Below are 18,675 nucleotides of genomic sequence, written 5' to 3' on the forward strand. Positions count from 1 at the left end.
TCATAGTGACAGCTCAGGAAGGTTGTTTCAGTGCAAGGATTTCTAAATATAACACAACAAACAAGCTGGCTGATGCTGTCCTGGAAGAGTTGGGATAGTTGTCTTGTAGCAGTGTCTGTACCCAACCACGGTGCAAACCAGCCAGAGCCAACGCACCAAATCACATCATCAGTGCAGGAAGATCAAAACACCTTAATCAAACATGTTTGATAGAGGCTTCTGCCTGTTGAATTAGCCGCTGTGCTTCAATTTATTATTTTTGATGACAGTCTTTTGTCTTCATCCAAACTAATTATGCCTAAATCAATGGTAATGGTAGATTTGGCATTGATTATCCCTGTAGATGCTCTCAACTTAAATTGTCCTTTTGCATGCAGATAATTCCCTTGGCTATCTCCTGCCAGAGCATCGACACCTGAGTATTTATTTAACTAATAATTTTTATATCAAATGCCAGTGATGATGTGTGCATAAACTACAGGCATACAAACAGCTTCTCCCTCCTATATTGCCCAGACCTCCATTAGCAGCGAGCCACTGTCTAATACTCCACTCAGAAACATGCACCAAAACTGGGCTGTGTTCACAAGATCAGGTTCCGCAGCCACAGACCCTGCACCAGACAAGATGTCCAAGCAGATCATTTGTGGAGTCTTACCAGTACAAGATCAAACCTACCCATGTAATAAACCAGTGTGTCTACATTTACCTTACTGGAGTGCCAACAGTTCAAAAAAAGCTGGAAAATGTCAGACTTTTTGGCAGAATAAAAAGACTTTTGCAGTTTTTTCAGCTCCATCTCTAACTGTCTGCCTCTCCAAGTCTTCCCTGGCCAGAAACAGGATATTTCATTTTAAAAAGAAGCAAAGCCCACAGTGATCGGGATGACAGCTGGGTCCAACTGCTGGCATAACTTCCACAAAATTAAGGGGCTAAGGGATGTGTGGCATTTATAGGCACAACTGTTTTCAGCCTGTTCCATCTCTAAATCAGGAAAAAAAGTTGCCTATTGGAAGCAAAAGGCTCCCACACTGTCAGAGGGAATTACTATTGTCCACCTTTTTACTCACGTAGAAGTCCTCTAGGTCAAAAGTACTCACTTGACTTTTTACAGAGAAAAGCATAACCAAATAGATGCAATTTTTTTTTTTTTCTGAGATTTGAAACTCAGAATATAAAAATAGTCTCAAATAGCCCCTCTACCTTTGAAAATCGTGTTTACTTCTGAAACAAACAGGATTAGTCTCAGTGACAGATTAATTTGCTTTTTGATACAGAAGAAGTGCTCTGCAGGATGAACGCGAGCACTCTGCGGGCTCCAGAGGATTGCAGCAGCACATTTCACCTCCAGGTCACTGGTGCAAATTCCATCTGGGGGTAGGGACTGAACATTTTTGACGTCTAATGGTTGTTCAATGGTCCGTGTGAAATGAGTTTTGTGCTTGTGCCTTCACTCCAAGTAACACTACTGAGTGTCTTAGTGGTGGGGCCAAGGACTGGGCAAGTGTAGTGAGCTGCACATCCTCACACTAACTGAGAGTTGCCTTTCCATAAAGCAAAGTTTGCTCTCGAGATGGCTGCAATATAGTTGTGCAATAACAAAGCAGATGATTTCATGGCATTAGAGCCTATCAGCTCATTCCTTGTCACCAGAATTAAATTCATTCTAAGCGAGTATTCAAGGCAGCATTTATAACCCAACGGTGGTGAACAGGCCATTCCCCTCAAAGTTTCTTCTTTTGTGCTATTTGGAGATGTGGGTTTCTCTAAAGAAATACCCACAGTCTTAAAGCCTAGGAGACTGCAGTTTTGGAGCATTTCCAGATTCACCAGATGAAACACATCGCACCTGGAAAGGTCGGCTGTGGGCAGATGGAAAAAAGCAATAAGCCATTTTTCCCATACATAGTCTCACACCGCCAATAACACAGCCCAGAGGCCTCATTCCGTACCAGATATGCATATTAAGTTACTTTTACTCCTGTGAGGTAAGGCACTTACTGGATTGTAAAGGCGGAAGGCTACTTGAGATTTTCCAAATTGGAAAACTGTTTAAGGCCAGAACTTGAGACACTTTGTCTCAGGGAGAAGCCAACTGCCACAGAGGCTGCGGCACGCTCCCGGCTTCGGGGCCTCCCCAGCTCAAGCAGCACTTACCAACGTGATCCTCAAGGAACCAAGAGCTGCGCTGAGGTTTATTCTGATCGTTTTCTCCTGCAAAGCGCATCCTTTTGGCATAGTTCTATGGTTTTTTATCAATGCTGCTACACAGTAACAACAACCTTACAACGAGTGTAAGGCCCAGCAACTGCACAAGCATACAAATGGATTTACCTTAAATCTAGACTGAAGACAAGGACAGAAATAAGATGCATCTTTAAGAGCCAGAATATTATTCCTGGGCTAAAAGTGGTAAATTGCTGTTCCATCCTGCCCCAGCCCTAATGTCGAGCCATCTCAAAGATACTAGTACCCTACTGAAAAGCCATCACTGAGCTGAGGAAGGGACTTTATTCCTCTTTGTTTCTGCTGGGCTGAATAGAAAAGTCATAGTTTTTGAGACAATAAATATTTTCCTGCTGTTAATATTAAAATGCAAAACATGGATAAAAATCCTGGCGCTCACAGCTCCCATGGTCAACACAGTAAGGATCAATGGGACTCAGACAAACGTAAGTTATAGATCTGCAGATACCTATGCCAACCCTTTTCCAGATGTGTGCCCCTTTCCAGGTGTGTGCCCCTTCCCCAATCTATGCATACAACATGGGAGAGGGGAAGGGAAAAGCAATATTACACTTTGCCTGCAATGAGCAGAGGAAGCAAAAAATGAACTCGCACGTTTGCCAGGTGTTGCTCTAACGCTAAATAAAACAAACAGCAGATAGGGAAAGGGTTCTCACCCCAGCTACCCCTCCATAACAATTTATAGCACCTGATTTGGGGGCATTAAACTGCACACACAAAATGTGTCTGTTCTTATTATTCACTGTAAACATGTCATAAGCATGGAAATACACTCAGCAAGGCTACTGAGGCTGGTACTGAAATTGTAAACAGCCCATTAAACAGAAGCAGTAAATACTCTAAAGCACTGTAGATCTTGGTCAGTTAAAAAGCACTAGACAGGCTTTAAACCTGGAAAACTAACTTGTCTCCATGTAAATCCCCTTCTTGCAATCCAATCAAACTCTGCACTGCAAGAAATTGAGGGGAAAAACAACCCGGTAAAATTGACACAAGGGCAGCAAATACACAAGCACTTGAATAACTACTGGTTTCTAGAGCAAACCCCAACAGTCAGTGTGAAAAACAGGCTCCACTAAAAGACAAGAGAGGGATGAAATGCAGGCAGGGGATGTCTATGAGCACACATCCCTGCTCAGAACAAGGGTGTAGCCAAGTCCGTTCAGGCTGTAGAAACACTAAAAATAAGGCTCAATTGGTGGTAACTAGTGATTGTGCACTGAACACAGGAATATGGAGCAGGCAGAAACAAAGATATGCCAGCAAAACAGTGGTAAAAGAAGAAGAAAGCACAACATATATAGAAATATCATCAGATGACTCCAAGTGAAGAGCCAGAAAGAGAACAAGAGCTTTTGGAGAGGTGCTGGGCTGCCAGCAGCAGGCTCAATGGAGCACTGCATAACTGCCTGCCTTGTCCCACCACCCATTTCCCCTTTGAATGGATATAAACCCATCAAAACTTGATTTCTTTGGCTATCAAAAGGAGTAAGAACACTGCTTGTGTCTGAGAGGCATTGTGCTCAGGACAGGTGCAAAACACAACTGCAAACCTGCCATGAATACAACAGCAGGGATCGGCCTCCAAATGCTCAGAGCAGCCACACACAGCCCCACAAAAACAGAGGCAGAAATCTCCTTAGGTCATGCCTGTCCCCGCATTACGCCAAGCGCTTCAGACCAACATGTAGCTTTAAATGACTGGCACACTCAGGCTCTTTCCCTCTCCATTAACCACGTGTACATTCCATCACAGAAGAGCTGTATTGCCTTACAATTTCTTTCTTTAGAGCAATTCTTTTACTATCACAGAAGTAAAAGTGAAGAGTCCCAAAGTCTTGACAGCACATCAAATCAAGCCCAGTAGATCGGGAGATCATGTGGGGGCGCTCAGAGCTTCGCTGCTACACACCCTGTTCGGTACCAGGGCACGGCTGGCACTGACACAGTGCTGCCAGACCCAAACCTACTCCTCTCAGCAATCCCAGATCCATATTAATAAGGACACTACAGAATCTAAGACCGTATAGATGAATGCACTGCTCTTAAATCTTGCATAACTGGTGAAAAGTTAGTTTACTTGAATTTTAAAGTTGAGTAATAGGCTTAAGTTCCAGCCTGTGAGAATGACCTCAAGCTGAGTAACCGAGACATGATTCCCTCTGTGCTTTTTTAGCCTGACTTAAGCACACCTTTGTTTTCCTGAGGTTGAGATGTTTGGTGAATCTGCCCCGTGGAACTGAGAAGTAAATTTTTCATTTCAAGGCTCCCCATCTGATAGAAATAGCATCTCTAAGGGTTTTGTGTCTAGTTCATAGGAATATTTTTGCTAACAAGAAGTCACAAACATGCAATGCAGCTGCCCCGTGTAACCCAGTCCATGGACCAGCGCAGACACGGGGACAGGACGGGGACCTGTGTCTCACCACCACAGAGGAATTACCTGAACTGGTTTTTGTAGGGCTGAAATTCAGCTGTGTCTCATGGTAATTTACACTGCTGTCAAGGATAGAAACCACATGCTGCTTTCTTTACCAAAGACCACAAAACCTCATTTAGTCCCCTGATTGTATTAGCCAATATGAAACAAAGTAACTTTTAATAAAGAGTGCCATGGCAGAGAAAAATTGATACAATCACAGAGCTGTTATAATAGGATTTAATTCTGCTTCAGATGTGCTAGTTTTAATAAAAAAGGATTGAGCAAATCTAAAATAAATTACACTGAAAGGTCAGGCTTATTGCTTGTACAGTTATGTTAACTCTTCCACAGACATTTTTACAGACTGTATTTATGAGACCTTTTGATTTTCAGAAGAGGTATAAAACACATCTGCAATTTTCCCATTATTTGCAGCAGTGTTTCTTCTACAAGTACCATTTCTCGGTGCTTCAATACAGATTTCTTTAACTGACATTTATAAAAAAATGATGAGTTATTTATGGGGGGTTTTGTTCAATTACTGAAACTGTAATTCCCAATGGAAAGTTAAACCTGACTAGAAAAAAAAAAAAAGGGAATGATGACTCCCATTTGTGTGCCAGTGACGATCCTGATTTCTTACTCATTAACTACTCCACTGGCACGTCATTTATTCAATAGGAAGCAAATAAATTACTTATTTTTTTATGTAGCTAAGGCCCTGATACTGTGAACTACTGAGAACAGACACAAATTGGGAAGAACTGTAAACACTGAATCTTATTACAGGGCTCTTATTAATATTACAGCAGCACCTAGAGACTCTCGCCAAGGTCGCAGCCAACTTCACTCAGCACAGCTGTAACACAAATACCCATTCTAACCCTAGAGGAAATACACAGCATCAACAGACCTTAGCAGTGGAGACAGAGCCTGCAGAGAAGGCAGCTGTCGGGATGGCCAAGGAGAGCTGGAACACACGGCAGCACCGCAGACCGCGCTGCCGCCAGCACCCTGAGCACGCTGACCGTGCCCGTCCTGCCAGCACAACCAGGGGCCTTGCAAACACACCAACAAGCTGAAATTACACCGATCCCAGGCTTACAGAGTTCTTGCCATGGCTGTGGCTGCACAAGTCAGGTGAACGCTGATGTCCTCATTCCTATGTGGTTTTGCCCAGCTCACGTGTGCATGAGACCTCAACACTCAAAAAAGGAACTACAGGTTCTGCATCAATCTGGAGATGACATCTTGACACAACAGCTCAGTTCTCTATGGCTACCACCAGAGAAATTCTGCCGAATTTGATCAAAGGCACTATTGGAAAGAACAGAAAATCCAATCCACTCCTGGTGTCCGCCTGCACCCACACTTTCAGAGAACCTAGGTACATCCCACCAGCAGCAAACAGAGGCAAAGGAGGCTGGGCTGTGTCGTGGCGCTTAAAAGTAAAATTAAGTCTTGGGTTCACTGTGGAGTGCTGCTCAATGATCTCAAGCCAGCTACGAGTAGCTCCAGAGGCAGGACCACACTGCAACCACCGTAATAAGGACTTGCCACAGAAGCCAAGGAGGTTTAAGAATCACTTAAGAATTCCACTTAAACTCAGGGGGTTTAAGAATCACTTCCATTCCAAAAAACTGATTTTTATTTCATTCTGGTGAAATCAACATGAAACAATTCCCAGCCACTACTATTGAGGAGCAGAGGTGATCACTTGCTTTTTTGTGCAGCACAGAGAATTCAACTAGAAATCTGGCTAAATCTCTAAAAGGCAGGACTCATTTCTATGTGGTGTGTTAATAGGTGTTATTAGCTCTGTATTACTTTTTGTTTCTCCACTGATAAAGACTTTCTGAGCACATGAAGACAGACTACATCCAACACCGCACTGAGCCCTTTGTCCAGAAAAAATGCCAATTGCTGAAGAGTGATGCAGTCAGCCTATGTGCAATATTCAAAAGGCAGATATAAGGAGCAAGTTAAAGGTAAGTATTCAGTAGATGAGGTAGACTTTAAGCCACTTGAATACCAGCATACATAATTTTCCAAAGAGTTTTGCATCTCAGAAAATAGCAATGTAGTAGATGCTATTTACTGATTCATTTTTTTTCCACCTACTACAACTCAGTAGCATTGTGCTCCTGTTTACAGTGAGCTATTGCCTATAATCCCTATTTTCTGCCTCTGCACCCAAGATTAAGGTAGGACTTGAACACTCCTTACTTTGTACACAAAGCACACAAATGCTCATAGGGCTCTGCAAATGGTAAAAATGAAACAGCGAGCAACATGCAGTAAAGCATCTGATGCAGAACTATGGGACCCGTACAAAAACGTCAGCAACACTCTGCTTTAGGTTACATCTGACTCTAGAGTCCTTAGGAGAGACATTTAGTACATATATCAGAGAAGGAGTATTAACATTGTTGGTTTTAAACACAAAGCAACTGTGGCAATTGGTCAGTACAGAAAAAAGGCCTTTAGGGTTGGAGGCAGTTCTGCAGCTGGAAAATTTAAAATAAAAAAGCACCACCACCAATGCACAGAATATTATAAACCAACTTACAGCAATCGAATTAATGTCTGTGTTCTACCTCCTGCCAGAGATTGTCTCCTCATAAAACCATTACACATCTTTCCAATTCAAATCAGCTCTATTATTTAAATGAAACACTGAGCATCAGGAGAGAACAAGCTCTGCCACATTGTACAAGAACCTTGTGCTTTTAACATCAGAAAAAACGATTATGCAACCATGTCCTATTTTTCAGTTGGCTTTGGCCGATTTCTTACTCAACCATCAAGCTACTTTCTTTAAGGATCCATGGAAAGAAAAGGCCACGCTCACCTGTTGGTACGAGGGTTGCAAAGTGCCTGACACCACGGGCACAGAGGAACCTGCACTTCAGAGCCACATCAGCCACTCACCTGAAACAGGCTCCACCGCTACCTGACTTGCCCAGTCTCACCGCTACGGCACTTTAAGGGATTGTGGAAATAGACGACTCCTCCAGCCAGTATCAAGTTGAAATATCATTGTCCAGAGGATGAGTGAGAACCTGAAATCAGCCCTGAACTGCTGAATGGGCACAGCACGGTCATGGCTCAACCAGCACCTGTAATTGAGCAAATTTACACAAAAGGCACAAAACCACAGTTAAAAGGATTGTCCACAAGGTTCAGCCAGTCCCTCAGAAGATCAGATGGGCTTCAGGGCCTCTCATCAGAGAGCAAACCCCTACACCCCAGGTTTCTAAATAAACTTGTAGAATAGGATGCCGGTCAGTCAGCATTTTAAGAAAATCCTATCAGCATCCAAGAGATAGACAGACTAACATTTTTCTTGAGTTTCTGATTCCACCTCAGGCTCACTACAAAGTAACTTGCAGCTCAATAAACCTTGACATGTTTTCATGTTATAAAAACAAAGACAAAAAATGTATTCACTTTTTACCTCATGCATCCTAAATCAATAATTGCACCTATTGATCAATGACATAAATTCAAAACATTCATTTACATTGAGTACCGTAACCTAATAAGAAGGTAACAACTGAATTTGTTGAAATTGATTTTCCTTTTGTTTCTAACAGAAAATCTTCAGACCTTCAGAAGTCTTACTGGACTGTAAACCCTCGCTGTGAAGCGGCCTCCTGAGCAATATCCACCTGTCAAGCTAGAGAAAGAAGAGACACCGTGAATGCCATTTACCAAACTGCTCAGTGGAATTCAAGATCTTGTGGCCTTCAGCGGTGTCCACCCAATTAACAAATGAGAAGATAAATGAAGGTGACTTTTCAGCCTGTTTTCTTATGGCAAGAAACTGCCATGTAGAAATAAAAATGTCTGTTCGCTAAAAAAACATGTCTAGAGCTTGACCTTCCCAAAACCACTGAATGTAAACAGCAAGAGCCATCATCCTGTGACAATACCAGACAGGATCGCTGCTCCCATTAAAAGTCCTGACCTTTGAAGAGAGCATCTTCTCCAGAAGAGCTGGCAGGTACTGCGCCTTCCAAGAAAATCTTGAAAATAGACTTTGGTGCTGGCCAAACACCACAGAGAACATGAAGCAGTAGAAACCAGCTGTGGGCTCATGCTCCAGCACCACGCAAAGCAGTCGGAAGCACTAGAGTTTTGTAGCGAACCCAACAACTGTTCTGCACTACTACTGAGGACAAGGTAAAGCGATCCACATCTCTACTCCCAGATCCTTCTTCCTGGTCTAGGTGCCTCACCGGAAAAAGTCTGAGGTCTATCAAAAGGCGCTGTGGGGCAGACAGAATTGTTACCAGTCAATGCCAGGGCAAACCGGTCTTCCACAGCTCCTAACTGCATCTCCTTTTTATTAGGGGGTCATCCTGAGAAAAAAGTGGAAAACTGAACATCCATTTAGGACATGCACCTCTCCGAGCAGAATATCCAGCATGCCCACTAGTGATGAACAGCTGCAACAACAAAACTCCTGATCCCTACCATTCTGCATCTCCAAGACTTAAGCTCCAAAGTATTTTATTTTAGTAACACGCCAGAGGTATAGAATAACAGAAAAACAGTAATATACTTTAATACATGATCAACATACATTGTATCATACCATACTAAGAGACAACACAGGCAAGGCTGTCATAAAAACACAGGCACTACTAGTACTTTATTTTAGATTACAGATAATTAGAAAGTTTGAAAGCAGATATGGAACAGGCACACACCCCCCTTACATTCAGCTACCACAGCTTGAAGGTTACGAGAGGCATAAGAGCAACGAAAACAAGTCAGATTATTCTGAACAGTCCCCAAGTCTGTGCCAGAAGTATAATTACCAGAAGACATCAGGTTCATATTAATTTTTATTTTCATATATGTACAACTTAATAAACAAACGTCAGTTTTTAAAAGTTCAGAAGTTATCTTTCAACAACACAATGTAGACATACCTTTGAGGCAGCAAATATTACTCCTATTAAGGCTCTTATGAAAGGATGGATATCATGCAAATGGAATTAAAAAGTACAATGCATTTCAAAATATGCAAACCAAGTTCAACTTTAACTCTCTCAGAAAAAGAACATATCAAACATTGTAACTGTGACCCACCAAAGCATTTACATACATGCTTGAAGCTAAGTACACAGACTAGATAAACTTAAGTAAAACGTAACAACTGTCAAATTATCTTAACCAGATCAGAACTAGTCAGTGAACAATCCTTCCAGCATCACAAGGGCCCACGTCTAAACCAATCACGTCATTTTACATCCACATAGATCGCTGCCGACTACAAAATTCCATACGCTTTTCCAACCTGTAAGGCCCACCCACATTTTTCAGCTTTGGCATTGATGTGCGACCACTGAACGCCCTAAATGCCCCCGCTGAGGCTGAGGAAGAGGCGTGCGCAGGGAGCGCCGGCACCACAGCACAACTGCTGACGCTGCACAACACAAGTTACTTCCACCAGGCATCTAGAAAGGTTCTGATTCATTTCCATATACTGCACCCCTTGCTTATGATCTCAAAGAATGAAAGTTGGGTTTTTTTTTTTTTTTAAACCATAACCAGGCATTAGCACTAAATCAAACAAGCAATGCTAATCTACAAGAAAAAATTCTTACTTGGTATTTCAGTACAGTAATGCTACCTATGCAGAGTATCTAAGGATGGTGTAGTATTACCAGCAGGGATAAAGCTTCATTCCTTATGTCATTATAGTCAATTGAAATTAGATGTAATGAGGACGGTCAGCTGTGTGAGTTTTTATTATTGTCACCACTAACTGATAATTCGAAAGCAATGAATATGTGAAAAGGAAAAGAACACAACAACTGTTGTGACCTCTCCCAGGACGTTCCGTGCACTGCCCAATGCGTGAAGGTGCCAGTGACAGCTTTGTCTTTCTTCAACCCTAATGCTAACACAATCAAATTTTAGGTGTCTATGCAAAGGAAACAAATTATTTTCTAAATTTTATATTATGTCATTTTTTGGCAACTACCACATTGCCTAAAGGCCCAGACTTTTCATAAGTTTTGTATAACATTACATTCAGTGCTTACAAACTTCTTACAAACAGGATTCCTCACCTAAGAAAACAGTAGTTAAAAAAGAGGAAGGTTTCTTTACTTCAGTCCACCTAATTTTGAGTCACAGCAGCATATAAGTTAGATAGTGCTAGGCACATACTGTGTATCTGCAACTAGAAGAACAAAAAAGGAAAAGAAAGATCCATTTGACTTTAACCCTGACCAGCAGCTGTTCGCAATTTTCTTTAGTTATCACTGTGGGATGTGATGGATGAGAAGACCCAATATGCTGAGGAACTAGTATAGAGGGTACAAGTGCTCTCAAGGACTGTTGTTCAACAGCACATTCAGTTTAACTGGGAACTACAGGCTGTAAGAGAGAACAGATAGTTCCTGGGAGCATCTGTCATTCTTCAGAGAAGCTGTCTGATCAAGAGGATAATATCTGGAAGAACAATTGCATGATCTTTTGCTGTGCAGCTAGTATATCATGTCATTGAAGGAGGAGAAAAGTGAACATTAACTCAAGTGGTAACTCAGGAAATCTGCATGAAAGAACAAGTTGAGATATTACCATTTGAAGACTTTCCATACACTTTGTAACACAGAGAAACGGAATACACAAAAACATGCAAATCAAACCAAACTAATCTACGATAAACAAAACCAGAATACACTTCAAGACTTAACATTAATATTCACCTAAAGCTAAACAGAAGCACTAGAATAAGGTCTAGACCTAGCCATGTAATTCAATAAAAATTCAACTGGCTCTTCCAGCCTTTTTTTCCCCTCCTCATTGTACTTAACAGTTTCGGCCCATAAATTTACATGGGAGCCAAAAAGCACATGTAAATAAGGCATCTTCCTCTCTCTCTTAATAGTAATGCTCCAGGGATTTGTGATTATGCTGCACAGCCTTCTTCCAGCCCATAATTACATGGGATGTCCTTGTCCCCAGGATAAATCAGGATGTCAACTGCTCCATTACCAAAAATATTTTTTGAAAAGACAGGCTTCTTTTCTGAGCAGACCTATCCCATCTGGGCTGCATTTTCATTTAAAAGCACGCATTGACACCCGTCACTAATCTTCTGTCTGAAAACCATGCCCCACCGTTATTAGATGTAGCTCTCAACTCAGATGAATCTCAACCTTTTTCACACTACAAGTCTTACAAACAAAAGCCCAGTGAAATAATTAATAACCTGGTCCTCAAACAACAGCTCCATTCCAAAATATCAAAACAAATTACTGATCTTCCAAAATGCTCAAGCAAGTCACACACCCATTTTGCCCTAAATCTTAAACACTATCAAGAAAGATTCAAAATTATTCATCGAGCTTACAGAGATCAATCCCAGAAAACTTCAAAGACATTCCAATATATTTTAAGTGACAGAAAAGAATACAGGCAGAACTCCATCCTAAGACTCAAGAACATTATAAAAATTCCTAAATTTTATAAATACAGAAGGCAGCCGATGCAAAGCATGAAATACAAAGAGTTTGAAGAGATTTTTTTCATCTCAAAACAACTCAAGCCGCAGAAGGAAGCAAACTGCACTAGAAGACATTTACAAGTAGCCTTCAAGGGAAGCAGCACATAAAGCACACTGCATTAATCTAGGCTTGACACGACGAGGGCATGTCTCACTGCAGCAAGGTCCATACCAAACACCCGATGAGAGACACAAGATTAAAGTAAAACATTAGATGTCACACTCGCTGTTCTACTGATCTGGGAAAGGCAGAGACTCCAAAGTGAGCAGAAACTATGAACCTGCTTAAAAAAGGCCATTCTTGCAAAGTCAAAAAAAATCATAGATCCAACACTTTCATCCCTTCATTAAAACAGCAATACTAAAAAGGAGCACTCCGTAACATATCCCCATTTTTTCCGACTGACACGGCGAATCAAAGGTAAAAGCAGAAAGTCAGCAGAGATCATTAGAGCAACAAAGGTCCTGCAGCACAAGGCAGCACAGCCAAGCGGCCCACCAGACACAAGAGGAATTAGTTTGCGTTATTTAAAAAAGCTGTTAGCTGACTACTTCAGTTTATTAGGCATAGAAACGTTTTCATCTAGAGACCATTCTGAAAAACACCTCACCTTGTGTATAAGCATGTATGAAGCCCAGCAGAAACCAGTGATAAAAAAATAACAATAATTATTTGCTGGCTTTCCTTCCAAACATTTCAGAGAAAAACGTCAATTGAATGCTGACAGCAAACAAGGATGCCAGTCTAGTTACATTTTTTTGTTCTGTCATGCTCCTGATCCTAGCTAAGCACTCCTCTGGAAAACAAAATAAATCTGATCAATGATGAAGGCACAATTATACAAACCTTAACATTCACTCAGTGTAGCTATGCAAAGAAGGGAGAGAGGGTGGGGAAAACAAAGGTGAAGTATATTTCTCTTCAAATCATTAAGTCAGTTTATTTTCCAGCCGCCATATAAATTTAAAATATGAACCAACAATAATACAGCTATAGAATCTAGGTTTTCTTTCAAAGCAGCAGCATATAAAACATATAAAAGCTAAAACCTCAGCACAAGCTTCAAAAAAACAAGGACTGAGTGAATTTTGCTGAAGACGTGAAACTCACAAAATACGGTACACAAAAATACTGGAATGCATAAGATATAAAGCTACATATTTTAGGTAAAGAAAGACATCGTAAAGTATACAAAATCTGCAAAATTCGACCATGGGGTTTGGGGAAGAGTACCATGAATACAAAGAAGTTGGCAATTAATACTTGAAGATGGAGAGAAGAAAGTGGCAGTTTTACAGTCAGCATTCCGTTTCCAGGTTCACGACTTCACTTTCTTAGCATCTTTTTTTCCAGAGTTCTCAGTGGCCAAATCTGCTTTTCTCTTCTGTGACTAAAAAGGGGAAAAAAATATATATATATATTCAAGAAAAAAAGTTGGCATTATAAAAAAATATTAAGTCAACTACTAATTATTCAAAAAGAAGATAAGTGACCCCCCATGTATTATATATTTTAATTTGGCTCTGTATAATGTGAACACAAACAAAACCATTTAATTCTGCTGCCCTTTTTCTCTTCTTGAAATCATTACATGGTCTCAATGGTACAGGTGCCACACATACCAAAACTGGGTGAAAACATCAGGACCTTGACTTATACCCAATGCTGTTCTAAAGATGACAACTCTTCAAAATAAAAGAAGTACTTATTATTTCTTCTTCCAGAAACTACTACATAGGGGAGGAACAACAATCTGAGATTAACTTAAGGCAAATATACAATGCTAATATGTAGGTAGAAAGGAATCTACCTCTGCTAAACAAGAGAGTCTCCTCAAAAAGAAAAGCCCCAAAATACTATGAACTGAGAATGCCTACGTAAAATCTAGACAAGCTGTGAATAAACAAATATTTCCGTTTCGTCTCTCAACTAATGGTTTATACTTAAACAACCAGTGGCTACAATTCTCTTTTTCTAAAAAGATATAATGGAATTCCACCCCCCTAGAAATCAAGTAGGTGCTGCTAAACATACTGCTGTGACTTTTGCTCCTCTTTTCTTCTTTTCAGCTCTTTCTTTTTCCTCAATTTCCATATTTTCTTTTTCTATTAATGATATGAGAGTATTGCAGCGTCTCTGAAACTCCTAAGGAAAAAGAAAACATCACATTCCCTACATAAATTATACAAATCTCTCATTTACATAAACATGTTCAAAATTCTTGAATTCCAAAACACTTAAGTCTTCCAAAAACATTCAATATTCATGTACTAATAAGATTAGCTTAGTTATTGTTCATCTGTTTTTACCTCACTGTAACCTTCTTTATAAACAGTGAGAGCTGTATTGAAATACTCAGCTTCCTGACAGGGAGTTTTCAGGATTGTCTGTATCTTCCAAACTGACACCCCAAAAGACTGATGTGATCTTTCATCTTGCTTAGATGAAGCAAATTCTAGCCTGCCTGCATACTGTGCCAGACTTGAGGAAAACAGCTCTTGGAGCATATCTTTGAAGCAGAGAGAAAAGGAATCAAAGCTACCTTAAGCAACACTCCTCTGTGGCACATGGACAAGGGTTTTGTGACAAGACACTATAGAGCTCCAAACAGGCAAAAATCTCTCCAGTCCCAAATCATTAACTTGCTGCTGTATATTTAGTCAAACAGCAGCCAAAAAGTAGCAGGCCCTAAATGCTTTTAACGTCAAGGTTTCCACACCATCTCAAAGTGATCAAGATTAAATGCTGAAAGGTCATTTATACAATTAAATATTTCCAATACAGTTCTACAAGTATCTGCATTGCAGCTAATAAGAGCTGGCTCGGTTAACAGAACTCATCTCACTTGGACAGTTTATTGTATTCCATCTCAAAAAAAAAATCTCTTACCCAATACATAACAGTACTCATTTTTATTGCAATTATTCAATATGTTGTAGCTATACTGAAAACAGCGATTCCATGGGCTTTTCTTTCCCACTCAAAGCAGGAAGCTTTCTTCTGAGGGGAAAGAAAAAGGCCAGAAAAATGTCTTATCTCCATTAAATTCAATGAAGGCATTTTTGAACCACAAGCTATCCTAGAATTACCTAGTAATATAAATCTCAATGTACAACTGGTCTATTTGCAATGAAGGGAACAGGTGACCTTTTCATCCAGGGATTAGTCTCTGTTTCCTCAGCACCTGTAACCCGCATATTGCCTCAGTCATCATGTTACATGATGGAAGAAGACACAACCTGCACGCTTTCTTGATCCTGAACGTTCTGAACCAGTCAGAAATATGACTCATCTTCGAGACATTAAGACCCTCAAGCTTAACCACATTCCTTAAGTTCTATAGTTTCCACAGATCCCCCAATGAAGGGTGCACCAAGGCCCTGGGTGAAAGGTGTGTGATTCAGAACAGACACAGAGAATCCTGCCACTACATGAATTTTTTTTGCTTAAAAAAAAAAGTCTCCAGGACATTTTTCTCTACAACTCCCTGCTGGAAACACTCCAGCCTCATGCATGTAGTTTTGTAGATAGATTATTATAATGAGTAATCTCTACCACATCCACGTAAAAGAAACCCCACACCACCTGGTACAGGTTCAATCATAAATGAGGGTGCCACATTTGCACCCTAGAACGTGACAGTCCTGCTGGAGCTAAAATACTCTCACTTCAACCCATAAAAACTCTCAAATTCCACCTGCACAACAGGCTTTAGATAAAAAGGCAACAAGTCCAAGAAAACTTGAGTGCAAGACATCCCAAGATACCTTGCATCCCCAACACAGAGCAAAAGAGAGCCTCTGTCCCAAAAACCTACGCTCCATAGATGAAAAGAGATGCTAAAAAGACTGAAGTAGAATGATGATTGTCAATACATCAGAAGCAGTTTCCATCATTTAAGTTTGTGTACATGGCACTCAAAGACTTAAGAGCTGTAAGTAAAGGCTGATGACAAACTGTTCCACAATAACCATCAGCTAAATCTTTTCTAGTATATGAAAAACCAGTTTGTGTTGAATTCAAGACAAGCAATAAATCAGAAAGGGCTAAGAAATAACCTTGATCCTTTTGCCTAAGGCACTAAGAAAAATCCTTGTCTTTCCTGAGGAAAAATGCTTGCTTGAAGTGCACAGGTTCACACTTAGGCTCTGCAGGTGGACCGCTACTCCAGAACAACATGCTGTGGACAGAGCATGGACTCAAAAGACAGAGAACCACAGAAGCAGTTGGCAGTAAGATGTGACATGCAAACAGGTTTCTTCTACACCTACCACCAGAAAGAATCCGCATGATAAATCCCGCTTTTGAGCTACTGCAATTTCTATACGGACTGATCCATGCCTTTTTATTACCATAGAAATGCCTTGCACCTTTAGAGATAAGATTTTATTCAGCGTGGCCTGATACTATTCTCTTTAGGATGGAAAGAGATAAGATGTACTTTGCTCACCCCTTCACAGCTATAAAGACTAGGATTGCACTAAATAAGATGGGAGCACTGAACCATCACCTTCTGCATGACTGACGGCGGAGATGCTGACTTGGGAGGGAATGCAGTCCTAAGCTCTGTCAACAGGGCTGTGGATTCCTGTATTTACAAAGGAGCCATTTGTCTTACGCTGGGTAGGGTTTGCAGAAAGGTAAGAGAGAATATGCATGATTTATGACTTCAGAAAACAAATACATGATTCACTACTGCCATGCTATTTTGCATTCTTCCTGCATGGACAGAAATACAAGAACAACAACAACTCAACTTAAAAATCTGAACCTCTATGCCCAGTTTAAAAAAAAAAAAAACACACTACAATTTTAGGCACTCTCAGTCTCTTTGAAAACTTATATTTGGGGTAAACCATCTGGTTTTGGAATAAATAAATGAAGCAGAATTTTTGTTTTCCAAAGAGAAATCTTCAGAAGGACAAGGAACAGAAATCGGAAGATGGAAGATAAATTGGCTATTTACATGGAATTCAAGAGACATCTAGTGGTTAGTAGAACACAAAGTTCCCTCGAAGAGCCTTTTCAGAATTATGATGCTCTTTCTATCTTGTTTCATATCAGCTTGAATGTAATCAGGGGTAATTGAGAGCACATGTGAATTTCAGCATTGCAAGAAGTTTTATCCACTTTCACTGAACTTACTATTTAGCCCTTCATAAAGATTTGTACTTATACTTCATTCATTATTCTTCGTATCAAGTGACTTTCCAGCACATTTTTTCATAAAAACTGCCTAGCTAGTGCAAAATGAGCCCACAGGAATTAATACTTCCACAAGTGTCAGATTATTTGAAAACATAACATGTATCAGCAATTAGCAGTTATAAACTACTAACCCACGGGTGTCAAACTCATTTCAGCCTCGCGGTTGGAGTAGTTACATTTAAACAGTCTCAAAAACCACACGGGGCCCTTTGAAGGCAACTACAAGGCTGATGTGGCCCCCAGTGAAAATGAGTTTGACACCCCTGTACCAAACACCATGCATTTCATGGCAATTTCAAACATTTAGGAAAATTAAATGCATGTTGAAAGCAAAAATCTTATTTTAGCTTTGTATTTTTTGTATCATTCTTTTTCAACCGCGTAATAGCAGAAATAATATTCTATCTATTCATATTTTTAGTAAGACAAAACATAAGTCAAAATATTTACTATATTCCCAGTGCCTCAATTTCAGCATTAGACACCACAGAACATATTTCTACACTTTAGCATATGATTCTTATCCCCTTTAAAAAGAAAATTACTCTGAACATAAGGATCTGCAAGAAGATTTAAGTTGTATATTCAACTTTACTCCGACTTAACTATATGTCAACTAATATTAAAAGTTGAACTACACTTTTAGTTTCTAGTACTCATTTCTATGATTTACTTGAATGGATTCCTCCACAGACAACTTAAAAGGAACTTCATAATAGACTAAATATTGGAAGTTTCTCTTTATGGACATAATTTTAAAATCTACTATTACTTCAAATAGCCATTTTAGCAAGTAAAGCTCATAATTCTTTTTACCTAAGGGCTAAGTGCTGCACTATCCAGAACCACTTTAATGGCTGAAATATCGAGGAGAAATTGTATCGCATAATTATAAGTAGCACTGGGAAAAGCAAATATTGTCACCTGTTCAAATACACATTTTAACAATTTTATGTTTTACTTATTCTTAGTACAGTACCCAGAACTCTGAAAGAACATTTTATAAACAAATCCTGATGCCAGGAAATGAAGACAGTAAATAATAATGCACAGTGGTTCTGCAATTGCCAGACTGAACTACCAAAACAATCCAGATCTGTATACAAAGTTACATTTAAGTTACATGACTGCAGCATAGCATTTAATTAGAAATTTGCTTACAAGACAATGGGGAGAATCTATGACAGCTGGGTAAAGGACCACATGCTCCACTCTTTTCTAACACTCATGAGCAATATGGTTTTGTATTCAAGCAGACAAAAAAGGGTC

General features: G+C 40.1%; 1 protein-coding gene across 2 annotated transcripts in view; it reads right to left on the reverse strand.

Moving 5' to 3' along the window:
• Window positions 1-9,504: 9,504 nt before the first annotated feature.
• The window catches only part of SMARCA1 (SNF2 related chromatin remodeling ATPase 1), a 34,166-nt gene continuing 24,995 nt past the window's right edge, over window positions 9,505-18,675 (reverse strand). Inside the window, exons 23-25 of one of the 2 annotated variants that reach the window (XR_014185022.1) lie at window positions 14,233-14,343; window positions 12,809-13,588; window positions 9,505-11,240 (exon numbers count right to left, since the gene is read on the reverse strand). Coding sequence is in view for 1 of the 2 variants with exons in the window: in XM_082062224.1 (XP_081918350.1) it covers window positions 13,517-13,588; window positions 14,233-14,343 (183 nt within the window). In the remaining variant the exon portion in view is untranslated. Of the gene's footprint in view, window positions 13,589-14,232; window positions 14,344-18,675 lie in introns of both variants that reach the window. The other variant, XM_082062224.1, reaches the window with a different exon arrangement.

This window comes from Streptopelia decaocto (assembly GCF_964273445.1).
Source record: "Streptopelia decaocto genome assembly, chromosome: 10".
Taxonomy (NCBI): Eukaryota; Metazoa; Chordata; class Aves; order Columbiformes; family Columbidae; genus Streptopelia; species Streptopelia decaocto.